At 53.1% G+C, this 20,220-nt stretch overlaps 6 protein-coding genes across 6 annotated transcripts; 4 read left to right on the top strand and 2 right to left on the bottom strand.

Annotated features, from left to right (window-relative positions):
* Nucleotides 1–773: 773 nt before the first annotated feature.
* B0H65DRAFT_550766 (tyrosyl-DNA phosphodiesterase-domain-containing protein) lies at nucleotides 774–3,434 on the top strand (the record flags this gene model as incomplete). The annotated part of the gene is made up of 9 exons (XM_062829766.1): nucleotides 774–1,664; nucleotides 1,769–1,939; nucleotides 1,999–2,177; nucleotides 2,239–2,276; nucleotides 2,338–2,411; nucleotides 2,483–2,543; nucleotides 2,604–2,755; nucleotides 2,849–3,063; nucleotides 3,134–3,434. The coding sequence occupies 9 exons, from the start codon at nucleotides 774–776 to the stop codon at nucleotides 3,432–3,434; spliced, it is 2,082 nt and encodes a 693-aa protein (XP_062679240.1).
* Nucleotides 3,435–4,548: 1,114 nt separating this feature from the next.
* B0H65DRAFT_528603 (uncharacterized protein) lies at nucleotides 4,549–6,075 on the top strand (the record flags this gene model as incomplete). Its single annotated transcript, XM_062828897.1, has 4 exons — nucleotides 4,549–4,770; nucleotides 4,960–5,113; nucleotides 5,247–5,337; nucleotides 5,478–6,075. 4 exons carry the CDS (start codon nucleotides 4,549–4,551, stop codon nucleotides 6,073–6,075), a joined length of 1,065 nt encoding a protein of 354 aa, XP_062679239.1.
* Nucleotides 6,076–6,750: 675 nt separating this feature from the next.
* Nucleotides 6,751–8,491, bottom strand: B0H65DRAFT_254367 (uncharacterized protein). Its single transcript, XM_062822531.1, has one exon. It carries the CDS (start codon nucleotides 8,371–8,373, stop codon nucleotides 6,844–6,846), a length of 1,530 nt encoding a protein of 509 aa, XP_062679238.1. The 5' UTR covers nucleotides 8,374–8,491; the 3' UTR covers nucleotides 6,751–6,843.
* A 1,152-nt stretch (nucleotides 8,492–9,643) lies between these two features.
* B0H65DRAFT_254359 (magnesium transporter NIPA-domain-containing protein) lies at nucleotides 9,644–12,751 on the top strand. Its single transcript, XM_062822530.1, has 2 exons — nucleotides 9,644–10,774; nucleotides 10,833–12,751. Exons 1-2 carry the CDS (start codon nucleotides 9,868–9,870, stop codon nucleotides 12,560–12,562), a joined length of 2,637 nt encoding a protein of 878 aa, XP_062679237.1. The 5' UTR covers nucleotides 9,644–9,867; the 3' UTR covers nucleotides 12,563–12,751.
* A 1-nt stretch (nucleotide 12,752) lies between these two features.
* On the bottom strand, nucleotides 12,753–15,658 carry B0H65DRAFT_254352 (uncharacterized protein). The gene has a single exon (XM_062822529.1). The coding sequence runs from the start codon at nucleotides 15,496–15,498 to the stop codon at nucleotides 13,174–13,176; it is 2,325 nt and encodes a 774-aa protein (XP_062679236.1). The 5' UTR covers nucleotides 15,499–15,658; the 3' UTR covers nucleotides 12,753–13,173.
* A 215-nt stretch (nucleotides 15,659–15,873) lies between these two features.
* Nucleotides 15,874–20,204, top strand: B0H65DRAFT_590464 (nuclear condensing complex subunit). The gene is made up of 2 exons (XM_062831069.1): nucleotides 15,874–18,773; nucleotides 18,846–20,204. The coding sequence occupies exons 1-2, from the start codon at nucleotides 16,097–16,099 to the stop codon at nucleotides 19,916–19,918; spliced, it is 3,750 nt and encodes a 1,249-aa protein (XP_062679235.1). The 5' UTR covers nucleotides 15,874–16,096; the 3' UTR covers nucleotides 19,919–20,204.
* Nucleotides 20,205–20,220: the final 16 nt, after the last annotated feature.

Raw genomic sequence — 20,220 nt, 5'->3', positions numbered from 1 at the left:
AGGTTTACCCAGTTCGCTTGGAGAACCCCATGTCAAATGATGGCGACTGTAACTCGCAGAAAGGTAATGTCATCCTAAGGAAGCGGATCGAATACAGAAAGGGTACTGTGAATGGGAAATTCGTTACCTGCCGACAGGTGTTGTCGAAAAAGTGACATCGGAGTTTGGCACCATTGGTTAGGGATAACCCTAACCCTTTTCGCGTTGGACACAGCAGCGTGATCGTTCGTTTCCTGATCACGCGCGTGGACTCAGACGACGAGGTGAGCAGCGAAAGATAAAGTCGGGATAAATGGAAGGACATCAAAATAATAGCCTACGCTATTACCATTAGTTCTTATCGTCGAAATGTTGTTATGCCCTTGATGCTTGAGTGCAGAATGTCTTGTGTTTAACTTCAAATCGTATGAATGATGAGGCCTCTGCTTTGCTCACCCCGCTCTTATTCGTCTTGTCCGACAAACAAACTCACGCTCTTGCCTACCCAGCAACACTTTTGGAGTTTCGCCCTTACCAAACGGAACAGGTTTTCTTTTTGTTGTTCGAGGCGCTTTCGCTTTCAACAATCATCACTAACTGTCCTAGAGCATTTCCCTCTTTTTTCGTCGCAGCTCTCCTTGAGGTTTCCTGGGCATACCTCGTTACGCACCTTGGTGATACCACATCTACGCGTCCCGCCAGAATCTCATCTCACGACAACCACTCGGCCATTGACACAATCCTCTCAATCGCGCTACTTCTCTTGCTTCTTCACGAGCTCACCTAGATGTGCAATGGCTGACCACAGAGGCGCACGGTTCAATGACGCCGAGGATATGTCCGATGACGAAGCACTGCGCGTCGCTATCGCTTTGTCACTTGGCCAAGATCCTTTCGAACCGCAGACTGGCGGGAAGTCGAGCGCCACTATCGACCTAACACAAGACGACGAGGACGATAATGGAAGTCGGAGTAAACCCGACCTTGAATCAAAACCTGCCGCCAAGGACTCCAAATCCTCTCAAACCAGCAAACAAGCCTCTACCGCCTCTGCCCAGGCATCCAGTGTATCAGCACTCTTCGGCCTGGACAGGAAGAAGATGGAAGAGGAGCGTCTCGCCCGCCTGAAGAACAAGAGACCAGCATTATCAGCTTTGGAATCCCCCAGTCCGACTACCGCCCGTCCCCAGCAACGTCCCAAGATGTCAAGCAGCAGCTACAAAAAAACTACCGGTCCACAAACAATTGCCGATTTGCTACTACCTGAGTCTGATGAAGACGAGACGGCAAGCTCCCAAGGATCCAACAGCTCCCCCGTCACGGGACGCATGGTCAAAGCCGGGAAGCAGCAGGCAAAGCCGTCAGAGGCAGTGCAAGGAAAAGCGGCAACAGCAGCCGCAGCAACCGTGGACCAGTCCTCCACTGCTGGCCGCAAATTGAGCGGCAGTAGACCAAAAACAGAACTTCCGTTTCCCAAGGGTGCGGTCAAGAAAACGTGGGTCCGCGGTCAAGCGAGGAAGGGAGACGACATCACCATCGAAGAGGTTTTCCAGAAGGATAAGCTGCAGTTGGCAGTGCTGAGCACGTTCATCTTGGATGAGGCGTGGTTGTTCGACAAGCTGGATCTGACGAAGACTAAATTGATACTTTGTCGGGGTGCTCCTAACCAAGGGGAGCAAATCAGTGTAAGTTAATGGGTTCGAGAACACAACCGAAAGCCTTGAGGCTGGGATGTTATTTACGTTGAAGGTGCATGACGTCGGTTGCTAACGTCTATGTTCCCTCATAGAATTGGTTGGATAGATTCCCAACAGTGCGGAAGCATCTTGTTCCCATGAATGGATCGGGGTGCATGCATTCGAAGCTTCAGCTGCTCAAGTACGAAGACTATCTTCGCATTGTTGTGCCCAGCGCTAATCTGGTGAGCTTCGACTGGGGTGAGACGGGTGATATGGAGAATGTAAGCCTACGAGTTCCAATCTTTTTCAAGCAACGAAAGTTACTAATTGACATTCTCAGATCTTGTTCATCATCGACCTTCCTGTACTTGATGACCCGGACGTCACAAGAGAACTCACCCCCTTCGGCGAGGAGCTGTCGTATTTTCTCAAAGCCAAGCAACTGGATGATGGTCTAATTAGGAGCTTGAAGAAGTATGACTGGACAGAAACGAGGCGTTATGGTTTCGTTCACTCGATGTGAGTTCAGCCACCAAGGCCTTACAGAGACAACAGAATATGTGCTAAAGGCATACATTAGCGCCGCTTCTCACGTTGATGATAAAGCTTGGAGGACAGGTAAGTTTATCGGATAATAGCTGTCCAGAGTTGTGCCATCAACTAATCTTCTTTTTACCAGGTTACTGCGGGCTTGGTCGTACTGTCAAGGCTTTAGGTCTTGGTACAACAAAGACGATCGAGATGGATGTTGTGGTGGGTTCTCTTCACTTAACTCTGTATCCTAGCTTCCCAAGGCCTGGGTTTTGCTGACGCCTGGCTTACAGGCTGCATCACTGGGATCCATCAAAGATTCTCTACTCAAAGCGCTGTATTACGCTTGTCGAGGTGGGTAAACTCTCTGAACTCACAGCTAGTGCTTCAGCTTGGTTGCTAACAACCGTGTAGGCGACTCCGGAGTCGAAGAGCTCGAGAGTCGAACAGTAGGCAAACCAAAGAAGGGTCAACAAGAAGCGCCAGATCTCGGGGCCGCCGAGGTCAGGAAACACACTCGGGTTTATTTCCCATCGAAGCACACGGTGCGGACTAGTATCGCAAAGGTCAGTCGCCAGTCACCCTTATCCTGTCTGCAAGAGATATTTCCTTTTTTTCCCTACCATATAAACGGCCTGATGCTGACGCGGCAATCACAGGACGCCGGAACTATCTGCTTCCAAAAACAATGGTTCGAAGCACCGACTTTCCCCCGAGAAGTGCTGCGTGACTGCGTGTCCACCAGACCAGGCATGCTCATGCACAATAAGATGATCTTTGTCAGGAGGACGGAGGAGTCCAAAGACGAACCTGGCAAGAAGGTTGTGAGCGGTTTCGCATACGTTGGCAGCGCCAATCTGTCGGAGAGTGCTTGGTAAGTTATTCCAAATCTCCTCCACAGAACTTGACGAGAATCTAACAAGCTTTAATCATGATTTCGTCAGGGGCCGACTCATCAAAGACCGTAGCACCAAAAAGTTCAAGATCACCTGCCGGAACTGGGAGTGTGGCGTCCTCGTTCCTGATGGGACTACTACAATTGCCAGTTCATCATCACCGGCGGCTGCTGAGGAGCGGGATGAGGGCAATGGCAATGGCAAGGGGAAAGAAGCCATGCCTACCTCTACGGAAGATGACCCGTCCTGGGGAGTCTTTGAGGGTCACGTACCGATTCCGATGCGAGTACCGGGGTCTCCGCTTCAACTGAATGGATCGAAGAGTCCTTTCTTCTTCGGTGGATTTTGATTGGGGGTATCATGGAGGGGAGAGGAGCGAGCTTTGAACATTACCGGGCAGGGTGGACGCTTTGCTTATGGCAGTTATCATGGCTTTTGACGTTGGCTTAACGTGGAATGGAAGGGTTGTGAAGGGAGGAGTGTCAGTGAATGAATGGATGGAGATGGATGCTTCATTGCCGTTGTTGCTCGCCTTTAAGCCAGCACTCGCTAGATATTCTCGCTGAGTGTCAAGAGTGATGTGAAAAAAGAGACCGAACATCCAACACAAGGAACCCTGACCCTGTTGTTTTGACCGCTGTGCAAGACAACCGCACTCGAAAAGTTCCCCAAGATTTCCCAAGATACTACTCACTCCGAAGTCTATACTTAACGGTCTTTCTAGGTTGGAAATCGAGTGCCGTCCTCAACTTGTCAAGTCATATGTTCCAAGGTTGACGGACTTCCATGGTAATTTGGTCTCGCAGGTGGTGAAAAGAATAGTCCGAACACGCCTAACAGCAACATACAAACTGAGAGTTCATAAATCGCACTTAGACATGGCGGCTGGGAGAATGGGTGTCGTTGTGTGAACAGTGGAGGTACGTACCCTTCTTTCCCGATTGGGACTTAAGGTGGACAAATGATTGGACATCAGACGTTCAGCGGATTTAGCTCCGACTGTATGGCCCTAATTGTGGATCGGTGTATTTGACATCGATGGAAGCTTCCACTTGAGATCTTTTCGATCACTCCTACCTTTAACACATCTACAACATCGTACCTTCCTTCCACACAGAAAGAACACTGAGCCTCACATGCCCTCCTCGGGAAAATGGAGAGTGCAAGGGAAGGAACATCTCAGCAAGTTAACGCACCCGCTTCGGAGTGAGAATGGAAGTTGGACCTAGCCTTTTCCTTTTCCGCGTAGAAGAGTAGTACCCTCCAGTGAACCTCGCTCGACACAATCATCCAGTCCTATCAAGTTCCATTCTTCTTCTTCTTCAAAGTTGATGTTCTATCGGTAACCCTCCACACACCATTCGTTTCTTTTAGACGGTCTCCCGGTTCTGTCGTTCACATTTTGATTCCGTTACACAACATTCATTCTCGCAGAGCAGCATATCCAGAACATCGCTCTCAACATGAATCCACCCCAAGCACCTTTCGCCCCCGCCAACCAGGCATACCCGCAGGAGAAGGCCTATCCCCAGGATCAGGTCTATCCCCAGGAGCAAGTCTATCCCCAGGAGCAAGTCTATCCCCAGGAGCAGGTCTACCCCCAAGAACAAGTCAATCCCAAGAAACAGGCCTATCCCCAGGCAACGAATCCGGAAAAAAAGAACGATAACGAAAACAACCACTTCGTAACTGAATCGAAACAAGACGTTGATCGGCTCGTTGACGAGGCTCTACGGCTGACCTGGGACATGTGCTTTGACGGCACGCAAGTTATCTTCAAGGAGCCAGAGACGTTGACCGTCTTCAGGGTGAAACCTATTAGACTACGGATACTTAGTCATGCAATTTGGATACACAACGAACCTGACTTATAGGAGGAGCTTTTGTTGGATCCCGCGGAGGAAAGTCTTGTTCGGGCTATGAGAGCGGGAAAATTTAGGAATTTTCCCGCTCTCAAGCTGCGAGGACCCAGGTCCGTGGAAGCGGACAGACTTTTCATGAAACTTTCGCCGATGGATTGTAGACTGAGTAAGTTGTTTCTCTTTGCATTTTCGTCATGGCTTTTGACAGTTCGTTGGCCATGTGCGTGCTGTGTATTTTGCCTACGATTATTTCCGTACAGCAGGAGCTCACTGGTCTAACTTTGATCACTTGTGACCAGAACGAGAACAAGACAACAAGATGCTAAAAAGGTTCAAATACTACAAACACATCCTTCAAGCTCCCAAAGGCTCGAACAATCTCTTTGTCTGGTACGTTGCAATGTCGAACAAACACCCCAATCAGACCACACAATATTCTATATCACTTTTTCTCCCAACCACATCTCCAAAGGCAACATGGCAATCACATGTACAGCAAGCTAACCACAATAAAACGACCCAAAATATAGCATCCCAAGCCACCCTTGGCCCGAGTATTCTCAACCGCTTACCTGCCTCTACTGCAATCTGACCACAGATCACGTCAACATCCCCCGCCCGAAGACCTCGGAAGTCAGAATCCTGCACAACCAAAACCTCTGTCCCTACCACGACTACTACCTTCTCAGTGGCTGTTCCCTCGGCTACCACGAGCTTTTGGCGCTCAACGCGTTCGAGCAGTGGGGTATATCGTTTGGCACTACGCGTAGGAAGAAGCCCGGACCTCGCCGAACAATAGGCCCGGATAGATACCTCTATGAGAAACGATCACATATCAAATATTTCATCGATCGCATGCGCGAGGAGGTGGTGGAGAAGAGGGGACATCTGGTTACCACGGAAGCGGATCTGAAGTTGGGGACGTTTCTTGGAGAAGGGTCTGGGTCTGGGTATGTTTTCGAAGCTTGCGAGAGAGAAGGGAAGGCGAAGAGGATTGGGGTCATTGGGGATGGGAGGCCTGTTGTGAAGGGCAAAGAGACTGGAAATGATGAGGACGAGGAGGATGAGGAGGCTATGGAGGAAGTTGGGCCGGCGGGTGGAGGCGCACCTTTGACTGCCCCTGAGTGATGGTTCACGTGGCTGGAATACCAAGGGTTTATGTTGAGGTTGTGGCGGAAGTGGTAAAGTTGTAGCAAGCGCACATGTTCTTTTTCTTCTGTTGTTATACCAGCTAGCGAAGTAGTTGATTTAACTAGGTAGCCATTAGGAGATACTTTAGCTTTCTGCTTAGCTGACAACTTAAGGATTGCGGTTGTAACTCCTCGTTTCTCGTACTCTCGTCTGTTGTTCTCGCCCAAAAGACTTGTTTGGCCTCCGAGATGGAAGTTGATTGAAAGGGATCTGGGCTTCTCTTCACCCGCTCTTTACGTGCCCGCTCTGAGTTTGAATTCATCTTCATTTCAGATTCTCTTCACATCCTCTTCACCTTTCCTTCACATTTTTTCCACTGTCTGTGTGCACATCGTTGTCTCGATAAAAGATGAACCAACGTAGCTCCCATGTCTGACGAATCCAGAACATCAGTGGTGCTCAATGTTTGAAGTATACAACAGTTTGTGTATATAACTGAAAACCGGGAAACAGCGTTTTGGGGTGAGGCAGTGGTGGTTCCTGATATCAGACTCGACATAAATTCATTTGCTATATACATTTGTTCAAGCCACCACACCTATTGGAATGGGTTATCGGTCTCGTGAAAAGGAGATGAAGGAAAGGGGTATAGGCAGGTATTATTGTACACACAAGAAGGTGACATAACAACATCAACTCATTCTTGTCATCTCGGCCAAGAACACATAGGTAACATGGTCTCATATCATTCATCACTTCATATTTTTACTTCCAGAACCATCCCTCCTTCTTTCCATCCTTGCCATCATCATCCTTGATGTTTCCGTCCTGGTCACGGTCCTTCTTGGCGAGGAGCGACTTGTCGTCTTCATCAGCATCGATGTTGCCAAAAGACCAAGAGCGCTTACTTTGCACCGAGTGGCTGCTCGATCTGCTAATGACGTTGCCCTCGGCATCCTTCCTGATGATTTCCTGCTTGACATGCACAGCACCGGATGCGTCAGTATACTCTTCCTTCTTGATGGTCTCGGTCACTCCGCCCTTCTCGGTGGTGGTGGTGGTCGTGACGGTGCTGTTATCCCTTGTAGCGACAGCAGCGGTATCGGGGGACTTTGTGAGAGTGTCCGAGTTGTTTGGCACGACATCTTGAGAATCGATCCAGTCATCGAAGAAGCGCTTGGTGTCCTTGAGCTCATCCGCAAAGGACTTGAAGAGCGTGCTCAGCGAGCGGTTGGACTCGTTGAAAGCTGACAAGATGACATCAGTCAAATCCTGCTCAGTGTCAGGATGCTTCTTGTCATTCGACTTGGTGGTCTTTTGCAAATCCTTGTTCGATTCCCGTTCGGTCTCTTCGGTTAACGCGCGGTCGAACTTGTTGATGAACCATGTCAAGTTGTCAAAGAAGCCGTTGGACATGTCAACGACGTCGCCAAGCGTGTTGCTGACATCATTGATGATGCGTCCTTGCATCTCTAGAACGGCTTCGTCCCTATTCCTGTTTTTGTTGTCGGCCCAGCGAGAAGCGTCGACTCCGAGGCTTGACACGAGCTGAGAAAGGATGTTACTGTGGAAGTCGTCCTTCTTCGCCTCCGCTTTTCTCCATTCGATCCACTCGTCCATACTGCGTGGCGAGCAATAACGACGGTCGGAGGTGTCGACAAACAAGCGAGAGTAGAGGGGAAACCAGGCCTCGTCAAGCTTGCGGAAGCGTATCCTCTGGTCCAAATCAAGCGCTCGGAGCATGTCCGGGGTCACTGTTTTGCTCTGCTCGAGGTACTTGGGATAGAGGGGATATTGTTTGGTGAACCAGTGGGATTCGATACTCCTCATAGGCTTGGCCGAGCTTTCGGCCAGAAGATCCTCAAAGGCGTCCTCCCAGCCAAATAGGCTGGGATCCATTTCCGAAGTTAGGCCCTTTGGGACAGGTTTCCAGCCGAGCTCGAGAGAAAGGCGAACCGGAGAGTAATTAGAGCGCAGAAGGAACAGCCTCCAGGCGCGGGCTGCTTCGAAGTAGTTGGTGCCATAATTTTGCAGCTCGTCGAAGTGGCGCTCCAGCTCGTCAGAAGCCTTGTTGTTCCCATAAGCGCGGATATCGGGCAAGTTTTTGCCGCGAGTGATGTCGGTGCCCAGGGCTGGTGAGGACGGAGCATCTCGTCTGGATAGCTGATATGGCGTCAAGTAGAGGATAGTATCTAAGATAGTGTGGAAGCCGGCGCCGATGTTGTCGTCGACGTGCTCCTTGAACTTCCTGAAGGGCTTCAGGAAGTCGTTTAACGGGTCGTTGTCATCGCGCATTGTGATGACCGATGGTGGATCGAGTATTCTTTGATGGAAGAAGCAAAAGTTGAAGAGGGGAAGTGAAGACCTGGTGATGTGTCTTGTAGGTTGAGTGGTGTGGTTGAGGTTGTTTCCGTGCTAACATGTGGGGGTATGCGGAGAATGACCTCAGTGGCACTTGCTAGATGTTTCTGTTGCACAGGACGGAGAGGTACGTACCTCGATATCAGACGACTCGGACAAGTACCTCTACGGCTATCTGTCAATGTCTGAGCACCTATAGAGGATAAAAGAGTATTCCCACAACGGCACAGGTCTATATGCCCTCTCAAGAATATGAACATCACTCAAAGACTTGGACGTGTAGTGCTGTGTATAAGTGTTAGCGTTTAATGGTGGTGTTAACACGCAGGGTCCAAGATACAGTAAAGACATCTCGACGCCGACAACGATCCATACACTAGCCCTAAACCATTCTTCTTTCACATGGATATGTTGGAACGGAAGTGTTAATAGATAGTGAAGCGAGGTTGAAGAGCTGAAGAGTTGATGTTCAAGACAACAAAAACAACCTGAAAGGCCAGTAGCCTTGGAACGTTAACAGGAGCTGCCCCACCACAGCCTGGAAATTGGAATCGCTAATTCCAGCGATATGGAAGTGGAGCCTACAATGAGGCGAGCCTTCCCAGGGTTCATCTGGCGCTATTCCTGGTAACAACAGCGACCCCCAATGCCGCCCTCATCCCGGCATTAACGGCATCCATTTTAGCGACGGGACGCCATCGAATCTGTGCTGCACAATTTGTTAGTGTCGTGGGTTCCTCAAGGGTTCCTGTGCACAATGACCATCTCGTATGACAACCTGTAACGTAAACGTAGTCTCGGACTCTCGCGCACAACTCGGGCTGCGCATTCGACAACCACCATCCCGTCGTCACTTGTGTTGGATCTCGAGATGCGACCTGGACGCTGTCCTTCTCTGTCGCTGCAATTTCACCCTCCACGGAACATCCACTCTAAAGTCCGATCAGCTACTGCGACTACCGCGACACTAGTCTCGTAATAGACATTGACATTTCCGAGGTTCCTGTTCTTCTCGACTACTTCCTTCTTGTTCTCCTTCCTATTTTCTTCTTGTTCATATTAAGCGCCCGACCAACAATCTCGAATCTGTAACGTTGTTAGACATCCAGAAAAGCGCAAAGATACAGAGACCACGGGCAGACATCAGACCCCAACCCAAGTCAACAGCCACCAACAACTGAAACCGAAACCTTACTCGACTCGAGCCTACCTACTATCATTACAAGCCGAAGCAGGGCATGACCCGTCGTCCCATCTCGCCAACCGATTGCTTCACTTCACATGCGCTTCCCATTTGTGAACCAACATTCCATGACCTCCGGCTGTGAGCCTTGAACGCCGCGAGCCGTGTGCGTTGCTCACTAGGACGCCGCCCCATCCGCGACCTCGATCCTAATCTCGATCCCGAACCACACTCCGACGGCAACAATGCGCTTGCCCGCCCCCGCCTCCGCAGCCGGTCTGTGGCCTATAGAATACTTACCTGACGTCCAGGTCAATATTCCGTCCGCCGACGGAGGCGATCATGGCAATGACGACGAACTCCAAAACTGGTCCTCGCTGATCGGCATCATCACCGCCATCTGCGGCAACATCCTAATAGCTCTCGCGCTCAACGTCCAGCGATATGCTCACATTCGGTTGAATGAACACCGGGCCGAGGTACGACGGCGTGCAAAGCAGGCGCTCAGGGAGGCTAGGGCCAAGGCGAATGGGACAAGTTCTGGAAGCGGAGGTATATACGGAACTACAGCCCCCGTATCCGATGGGAGTCTCTCGAGGAAGGACACTACTCGCCATCCCAATAGCGACCTGGCCATTGATGCCCACGAAACCGAGCCCTTTTTAACACGGTCCTCCGATTCCACGGACTCGGGTTGGTCCGAGTCTTCGACTCCCACTGGAGGGGAGGTCAAGGTCGCAACTACATATCTGAAGGATCCATACTGGTGGCTAGGCCAAGCCTTGATCACAGTGGGCGAGACGGGCAACTTCCTGGCATATGGCTTTGCTCCGGCTTCCGTCGTCAGTCCACTCGGTGTTGTAGCTTTGGTGTCCAACTGCATCATTGCGCCCATCTTTTTCAAAGAGGTCTTCCGTCAGCGAGACTTCTTCGGTGTGCTTATTGCCGTGGCCGGTGCCGTGGTAGTGGTCTTGAGTGCCGAGTCGCAAGAGACCAAGATGGGGCCTCATGAAGTATGGGATGCGATTACGACCATGGAATTCGAGATCTACATGGGCCTTAGCTGTTCCTTGATTGTTCTCCTTATGTGGGCGAGCCCCAGGTACGGCAACCGGACCATCCTGATAGATCTGGGCTTGGTCGGTCTATTTGGTACGTTTATACCCACCTTATTAGCAGTGGCATTATGCTAATACCCAGTCTTGTATAGGCGGATATACTGCCCTCTCTACCAAAGGTGTCTCATCTATGCTCTCCTCTACTCTTCTCGGCGCTTTCACGACACCTATTACATACGTTCTGGTCTTTGTCTTGCTCTTCACCGCAGTCATGCAAGTCCACTACGTAAACAAGGCACTCCGGCGTTTCGATTCTACCCAGGTTATCCCCGTCCAGTTCGTTCTGTTTACACTATCTGTAATCATTGGCAGTGCCGTCCTCTACCGAGACTTTGAGAGGACAACCAGCAAACAAGCGCTCAAGTTTATCGGCGGCTGCATATTGACTTTCTTCGGCGTATTCCTCATCACCAGCGGCAGGCCGCATCATGATGAGGAAGAGGAGGAGGAGGAAGGGCTTCTCTCCGACGCAGAGGGCGTCGACGAAACCATTGGCCTTGCAGAACACGGCCCAACGCTAGGAGCAGCAGCGGCAGTCGTCGCCGCGACCTCCTCATCACCACATACGCCCCGCCAGCCCTCTCACAGACGTAGCGATTCCGCGAGATCCCGGCGGTCGTCGCGTGTCAGTTTCAAAGAAGCCGCAGTTAGACCCCTATCAGCAGTAGAGGAGGCGGAGGATGCTGGCTATCCTTCGCGCACTCACACCAGATCCAAGTCTCGAAACACTCTCGTTGAAGAATCAGACGACAACGACAACGAAGACGCCCCGTTGCTCGATAACCCCTGGAGGGCGGCAGTGTCCCAAGGAAGAAATAGAAGCGAAGAATACGTCCCCGAAATCGACGCCCATTACCAACACCCAAGTATTGGCCCACACACCATCTCCTCAGACACCATCCGCTCCATCCCCGTCTCCTCCGACGAGGTCGCCACCGATCTCCTCCTCTCAACCACACCCCGGCCCAACATCACCATCACGCGCAACTCCTCCCCAGCTACCGGCTCAGGGACAGGCTCAGCCCGGACACCCCCCTCAGCCTCGCGGCCAGTTACCCCCCGCGCCGTCTCCTCCTCCACCCTATCACAATCACACCGCGCCTCCAACGCCCACACCCACCATTACGGCAGCCATCACCACCATAATGCTGGCGGTAACCCCCCCATGATCTCCCCTTCCCCCTTCTCTTCCACCCTCGGCGCCGTGGTAGCGGACAGATTACTCCCCCACCTCGGCATGGCGGCCGAAAATGACTCGCCTACGCAGAGAAGGATAGCAGGTCGGAGAAGCAGACCGGGATTGAGAAACAGTTTGTTCGTGCCTGCAGACAATGATGAAGGGTACTACGATCTGGAAAACGGTAGGGGGCGTGGGCAGGGAAGTGCCTGGGCGGCGGTGGGGAGTACGAGTACTTTTGGTCCGTTGTTGGATCTTACCGGACTAGGCAGTAAAGGTCAAGGTCAAGGTCATGAGGACCAAGGGATAAGAGGGCGAGCGAGGAGTTTGAGCGGGACGTTGGCGGAGTTGTTGAGTGGTCGGTTGAGGATGGGCGGTGGTGGTGGTGGTTCGTCGCAGGTAAGCGCGAACGTTGCCAATACGAGTAGTAACAACGGGTCAGATACCACGATACGGGGGCCCAGTGCTAGTAGTAGGAACAGGATGGGGATGAGGAGGAGAGGGACGGATCCGAACTTTAGGGTTATTGGGAATGGGAATAGGAATGGGAATGGAGGAGAGAATGGGGTAAGGGTAACTGAAGATGGAGAGGATGAGGAAGGGCAGGGAAGTCGGTTGGAGACGACGAGGAGTGCTGCTGTATAAATAACCTGGGGGGGAAGGGTGGAAAGTTTGATGTTTCGGTAGCGTATCTAGAAAGCATGCGAGCGAGCATAGCGAGAAAAAGCAAGCAAGCAAGCAAGCAAGCAAGCAGGCAGGCAGGCAGGCGTTCTGTTATGTAATAAGCATGTAGAAGGCGTACAATATCATTGAGCGTTGTCTTGGTTAATGAACTCTGCAAGAGAACTTGACCAGTGTGCACGGCGGAAATACCATGTTCCTAGGTAGCTTTCGCTATATTATAAGGGTATTAGCGGAAGGTGAAGAGAGGTGAAGTGAGTTGTGAAGAGAGGTGCAAAGAGAGAGAGAGGTGAAGAGAGTTACACGAAGTTGGAAAGCCCCTAAAGGGACAGAAAAGAACCTGAAGAGAACGTAGAACACAAAGGAGTCCATCCAATTAACCTTCAGGAAACACATACTACTGAGGAAGTGAGCAAAGGTGTTGGAAAACGCTATAAGACATTGCTTTTGAACGTGATGAAGATAATAGGAAACATAAAAGGCCCGGTTAATGTAATAACAGGTTTCGACATTCCAGGCCAGCAGCAGAAAAAAACGGATTTCACTCCCTACATCAACCCCCATGAGCCTAGAGCTCATTTCTTGCCCCTGACGTTAGCCTTCTTTTTCCTCTGCTGCCTCTTCCTCGCCAGGATCTTGGTCATCATGGCCTCCTTAGCCTCCTCGCTCTTCTTGCCCTTCTTATCCACCTTGATATCCTCAGCCTTGACCTCCTTCGCCGGTGCGGCGCCGGCGACCTTAGCCACCTCAGCCGGACCCTTCTTATCCTTACCCTTATTCCACCCAGCCGGCTTCTCCGGCTTGTTGCCCTTCTTCCTGTCAGCCTTCCTTCCGGCCTTGTACGCCTCCTTGGCCTCCTTGGACCTCTTCTTCTCCTCCATCTCCGCCTTCCTCTCCGCGGGCGTCATCGTCCTTTGCTTCTCCTCATCCTGCCTGCGCCTTTGCACCACGTTCGCGTTCTCGATGGCGAACTCGACAATCAACCGCTGCGTCTTGCCCAGCTCGTTCTTGACCGCGAACCCGTTCAGGTAGCGCAGGCCCATGAGCGCCCAGCGGTGCGACGAGTACTCGATGAAGCCGTAGCCGCGCGACTTGCCGCCGCCGACCTTCTCGTCTACCTTAGTGCCCGTGGTCGTCTCGAACACGATCTTGGCCTGTGTGACGACACCCTTGCCCTTGAGCTTGCGGAGGCGCTCGTTCTCCTTGTCTTGCTCGCCGCCGCGCGAGTTTTCTTCCTTGGAGATGGGCGCGCGCTTGCCTTCCTTGACGTCCTTGGCGAATCCGACGACGGCCTGGCGCGCGAGCGCCTTGAGCTCCTTGGAGCTGATGTTGCGCGGTAGGTTGCGCAGCGCGAGACGGGTGAGCGACAGGTGCAGCGACGGGTTGGACTGGATCAGCTTCTTGCGCTGGTTGGCAGACGCTTCGCGCATCTTGATCTCGGCCGGGGTAAGGACCTTGAAGAGCGTGGACGATGGTGTGATTTGGCCCTCGTTCAGGAGGTACAGGCGTCTCTTGTCCTTGTCCTTCTTGCCGGCCGAGGCCTCGGCGAGACGCTCGGCTTCGTCCTTGGAGACAGCGTGGGCGACTTGCAGGATGCGGCCGTCGAGCGTGTACTTGCCCTCCGGGTCGACGGTCTCGTCTTGAAGGACGGAGTGCTTGGCGAGTGTAGGGGCAGGCTGGTGGCGGGGGGCGCCCTTGAGGCAGGTCTTCATCTCCTCCTCGTTGAAGAAGCACACGAAACCGGTACCGGCTGGCCTATCGGTGGCCTTGTCCTTGACGACTCTGGCGTATCTGATGCCGCCAAACTGGGTAAAGTGCGCCTTCAGCTGCTCGTCGGTGGTGGTGTATGGTAGGTTGCGAATGAAGAGTGTTAGAGAGTTGTCGGTCATTCTCTTGGGCTTCGGTTCCTCCTCCTTGTCCTCATCCTCCTCATCCTCCTCAATATCATCCTCGTCCTTGTCTTCGTCGTCCTCCTCATCGTCCTCCTTGTCCTTATCTTCGTCCTCCTCATCTTCACTCTCGAGGTTCTCGCCTTGGCTCTTGAAGAAGTTGTAAAGATCCTTCTCCTCCTGTGTCATGCCAGCAGTCTCCTCCTCCTCCGTCTTCTTGTCCTTGGGTTCCTTGGGTTCCTTGGCCTTCGTATCCTTCTTCTCCTTCTTGTCGTCCGACTTTCCACCGTTCTGCTGGTCCCATGTCTGCTTGTCCACGGCCCAATCGACGGCCAACGGGCGGCCATCGACCTCCATGCCATTGATGGCCTCGATAGCCTTTTCGGCATTCTTGCGACCGCGGAGGGTGACGAAACCGAAACCGGAGAGCTTGCCCTTGTCGTTGGGCAAGTCGGCGAACCTGACCTTGCCGTATGGCTTGAACAACTCGGCCAACTGCTCGGGCTTCTTGATGCTCCATGGCAAGTTGCGAATGATGAGCTTGTTGGGTTTCTGGGCCTCGGCGGCGGCCTCGGCACGTTTCTGCTTCTCCTCGGCGACCTTGGACACAACGGGGCCGGTCTTCTTGGCATCACGGTGTCTGGCTTCGGCAATATCGAGCTTCAGGCGCTTTCCTTGAAGCAGATAGTTGTTGAGCTTGGCCTTGGCCTCGAGGGTATCCTCGGGGTCGGTAAAGGTGACGAAACCATAGCCGCGCGAGGTCTTGGACTTGGGATCGAGGACGACGGTGGCATGCTTCACGGGGAAATGTTGGGAGAAGAACTCGGTCAGGGACTCGGCGGTGGCACTTGGGGGCAGCTGTCGGATAAAGAGAGAGCGGTTGGATTCAACTCTAGCTTTCTTGCTTGGGGGGTGGTGTGCAGCAACATCGGAATCCTTGATGGCATCGGGATCAACTGGGATCTCCTCGTCCACCTCGCGTTGGCGCTTCTTGTTCCCGTCCTTGCCCATTGTTGCAGGCGGGTTGTGTGGTGATGTGTTTGTTGGGTGTGGTTGTTGATGTTGTTGAAAATCAATCCAAAAACAAAGTGTAGTGAAGTGACCCTCTCAATGCACAATGGGGGATGGGAATCACCGAGTACAGCTTCCCCCAGCGACAACAGTTCTGGACCCTTCGCCCAAAGAAAAATATTCGAGGTGGAGTCCCGATAAGAACGTACAGGGGAGCTTATCGTTCCGTCAAGCTTGGCATCTCTCGTGCGCTTCCACTCTGCGGGGCGCACAGACCACTCAGGCACAAGCTTGTTGGTTCGTGTTCTGCGACAGAAGAGACGGACAGTGCAGCGAGCAGCGACCCCTCTCCAGGTCCCGCTGACGGGGGCCGCTAGGAAATTCACGGCAGCCCAGTGCAAAGTAAACAAAACAACCTTCGCGGATAGTGTCACTTTCATCTCGTCGTTGCAAGCCATCCTACGAAACCTCACCACGTCTTTCTTTTACCTTTTTTATTTTATGTTGGGTTTGAATTACTTGTACTTCTTCTTCATCGCATACAAATAGAGGACTGCCGCTGCGCAGGCCCCGCTAATACCAACAGCCGTTGCCGACCATGGCGCCGGGCAGATCGACGAGGGCGACACGCGGGTCGCGTCAGGCCTCGGTCGTCCCAGAAGCACCCTTGGATACTCCCGACAATGCGCTACGGACACAAGTCGCAACCGTCTTCCGCGACGCCCAAAAGACCACGGCATCCCATCGCAAGCTGGCCGTGACCCTGCGCAAGATCCAAGAAGCATGCTGCTACGAGCCGACGAGTACGAAGAAGCCTGCCGAGGCCGACGAATTCGAGGAGGATGACTTCAACAAGGAGTTTGTGCGCTGCGTCCTGCGCGTCATGCCCATCAAGAAAAGCGAAGGAGTCGGCGAGAAGACTGTCCGCTTCATCGGTCTGTTCCTGCGGCACGCCGTCGAGAAGGATAACGAAATTCTCGGCGAGGCCGACCCGGATGCCAGCACCATGCCCGAGACACCCAGCACCCGACTTACCGGACATTTGATGGAATCCGTTCTTCCCTTGATGATCGCCAAGGACAAGTTCGTGCGCTACCGATCAACCCAGCTTATATCCCATATCATCAACTCCCTCGAGGCGATTGACGATGACCTCTTCCAGAAACTGCGGTCAAGTCTACTTAGGAGGATTCGTGACAAGGAGGCCATGGTTCGCGCACAAGCTGTGCTGGGTCTTGGACGCTTGGCCGGCAACCAGATTGAGGGCGAACCGAATTCCGACGATAGCGACGATGATGGATCGACCGGTCTCCTCGAAAAGCTCCTCGAAGTCTTGCAGAACGACCCTAGTGCCGATGTGAGGAGATCTCTCCTGGTTAACCTGCCGATTTTGCCGACGACCCTGCCATACCTGCTGGAACGAGCACGCGACCAAGATGCGCTTACGCGGCGCGCTGTCTACTCCCGTCTCCTGCCTGCGCTGGGTGACTTCCGCCATTTGTCACTATCTATGAGAGAGAAGCTTCTTCGCTGGGGTCTACGCGACAGAGACGAAAATGTGCGCAAGGCCGCCTGCCGCCTGTTCCGTGAGAGATGGATCGAGGATTGCGCTGGTACTGCGCCCCCTGTTGAAGGAGGCCAGCCTTCCGAGGTGTCACCTCCAAGCATGGAGGCTTTGCTGGAGCTCTTGGAGCGCATTGATGTTGTCAACTCTGGAGGGGAGAACGGTGTCGCTCTCGAGGCTATGAAGGGCTTCTGGGAGGGCCGTGCCGATTACAGAAATGCAGTAAATTTCGATGACAATTTCTGGGAGACGCTCAGCTCGGAATCCGTGTTTGTTGCTCGGACATTCAACGACTTCTGCAGGAACGAGGGCAATGGGAAATATGAGTCCCTTGTCGACGAGAAGCTACCCGAAGTCACCAAACTCGCATTCTACTTGGAGCGATACGTCAAGGTGCTTATCGATGCCATCAAGAGGATTAACGAGCAGGAGGTGGAAGACGAGGACGAGGAAGAGGACACTGTCGAGCAAGAGTTCATTGTCGAACAGCTTCTCCATATCGCCCTTACCCTGGACTATTCGGATGAAGTCGGCCGTCGCAAGATGTTTGCCCTTTTGCGACAAACCCTCTCTATTCCGGAGCTCCCCGATGAAGTCACTAAACTCACTGTCCAGGTTCTGCGAGACCTTTCCGCCCCCGATGCGGCCGGTGAGAAGGAATTCTGCAGTATTGTGCTTGAAGCCGTCGCCGACGTCCACGACACCATCGTTGACGATGTTCCTGACGAAGGCGACATTGATGACAACGAGTCCTTTCACTCAGCTAGATCCGAGGTCAGCGACGACGAAGATTCTCAATCTAAGAAAAAGAAGAACAAGGGTCCTGAACTGTCGGAGGAGGAGGCGGCTCAGAAGGCCATCAAGGAGATCATGATTAACATGAAGTGTCTCCACATTGTGCAGTGCATGCTCACCAATGTCGCTGGCAATCTCCAGCGAAACGATCATCTTGTCTCCATGCTCAACAACCTCGTCGTTCCCGCCGTGCGCAGCCACGAGGCCCCTGTTCGCGAGCGCGGTCTCGTCTGTCTCGGCCTTTGCTCGCTCCTCGACCGCTCGCTTGCCGAGGAGAACCTCACCCTGTTCATGCATTTCTTCGCCAAGGGCCACATTGCTCTCCAGATCACCGCCCTGCATATCCTTACCGATATTCTCAACGTTCACGGCGCGCAGCTGCTCTCGAATAACACCAATCTCCTCAAGGTCTACGTCAAGGCCCTGCGCGCCGGCGGCAGATCTCCCGAGGTCCAGGCTGCCGCTACCGTGGCCGTCTCCAAACTGCTTCTCGGCCGCGTGGTCAGCGATGTTGACGTCTCTGCCGAGTTGCTCAGAACCCTCGTCATCGCGTACTTTGAGCCCGCCAGTGCAGAGAACCAGAGCGTCAGGCAGGCGCTCAATTACTTCTTGCCCGTGTTCTGCTACTCGCGACCAGAGAACCAGGACCTGATGCGCCGGGTTGCGCTGGATGCGCTGCATACATTGTACAACGTGCGTGAAGGCCTGGATGACGAAGAGGCCGATGTGGATGATCAGATGGTGAGCATGTCCACCATCGCTGCCTGCTTGGTCGATTGGACGGATCCCAGAAAGTGCTACAACCCCGATGAAGGGTTTAGCGCAGGCCTTGACCCCGAGAAGAAGACCGTTTCGGCAGATGTCCACCTCGACTTTGCCAAGGATATTCTCGAAAGGTTACAAGGAAACGGAGCCAGTACGTATCTCCCTAGCATCATGTTTTTCTCTTCCTCCCGCCGAATCGTGTGATACTGACACCCAGAAACAGAAGAAGAAAAGCGCATCATGGCCGCCCTCCTCGCAAAGCTCTACATCCCCTCCGGCTCCTCTTCCTCCAACCCGTCCTCGCCCATCAAGATCCGCGACGTCTACGCCCTCGTCACCAACGCCGTCGAGAACAACCTGCTCTCCGACGCCACCTCCCGCAACGCTCTCTACAAGATCCACGTCTCCCTCGGCAAAATCGTCAACGCCTTCGACGCCGCCGCCGAGCAAGACGCCGCCAACAACGCGGCGGGCGGCCGCCACGCCTCCATCGCCTCCGGCGCCACCAGCCATAGAAGAAGCGCCAGCAGGGCAGGTAGCGTCGTGCCTCCGGCTAGCAAAGCTGGCGGCGGCGGTGGGGCTGTCTCCAGAGCCGGCTCCGTCGCACCATCTGTGTCTGGCGCTGCTGCTGCTGCTGCTGCTGCTGCTGCGCCTGTTAACGGCAGGAAGAGAAAGGAGAGAGAAGTCAGCGTTGCTGTCTCCATCAAGGAGGAGGACGAGGAGGGCGAGGATGTGGACGTGGAAATGGGCGGTACCCAAGTCGGTGATGATGATGATGGTGATCGGGAATCGACGCCAAAACCGACTGCGACAGAAGCTCAGGAGCCGAGCACGGAGCAGAGGAGGTTGTTGAGAGGCGTTTCTGTTAGGAGTAGGAGGCAGAGTTCGCAGAGTGTGGTGAGTGTGCAACAGCAGCAGCATCAACAAGAGGAGGAGCAGGAAGAGCAACAACCGGCTGGGAGGAGAGGGAGTAGGAGGGCGAGTGCGATGAAGGCCAAGGCGCGGTTGAGTGCTGGACGGAGCAGTAGAGCGGGTACGGAGGATATTGTGGAGGAGATTCTGGATGATAGTGATGGAGATACGGTGATGGAGAGGACGAAGATTGAGGAGGAGGAAGAAAAAGAAGAGGAGGAGGTGCAGGAGGGAGATGAAGAGGACGAGGAGGATGGTGAGGGAGGGGAAGAGGATGGGGAAGAAGAACGGGACGATGATGTGGAGGATGGAGAGGATGAAGGGAAAGATGATGATGAGCTTGTTGACGAGTTGCTGTCAGACGATGATGACGACTCTGAATAGGGTTGCGTACGGGTTAAGCCAGAGACCCTGGTTTGTTGAAGTACATATGAACTGACTTGATTGGGTTTGGATGGGACACTACGATATGGAGGCTGTGTTTTTGGCTTGGCTTTATGTCTTCGTTTTCTTGCTTGCTATCAAGCCTTGAGCTTCTTGAACTAGGACGTGTTGGCTTGGTTTTTTTGTCCATGGAAATTGCAGGATACCAATGAATAAAACGTCAAAGGGCTTTTCTTGTTTGCTTCCATGCATTCCATTTTTCTGATCACCTCGTCGAGGCTATGCTGCCGAATCTCAATATT

Source organism: Neurospora tetraspora, assembly GCF_033439725.1.
Source record: "Neurospora tetraspora strain CBS 560.94 chromosome Unknown B0H65scaffold_6, whole genome shotgun sequence".
Classification (NCBI taxonomy): Eukaryota; Fungi; Ascomycota; class Sordariomycetes; order Sordariales; family Sordariaceae; genus Neurospora; species Neurospora tetraspora.
This window is presented reverse-complemented; position numbering and strand designations above follow the sequence as displayed.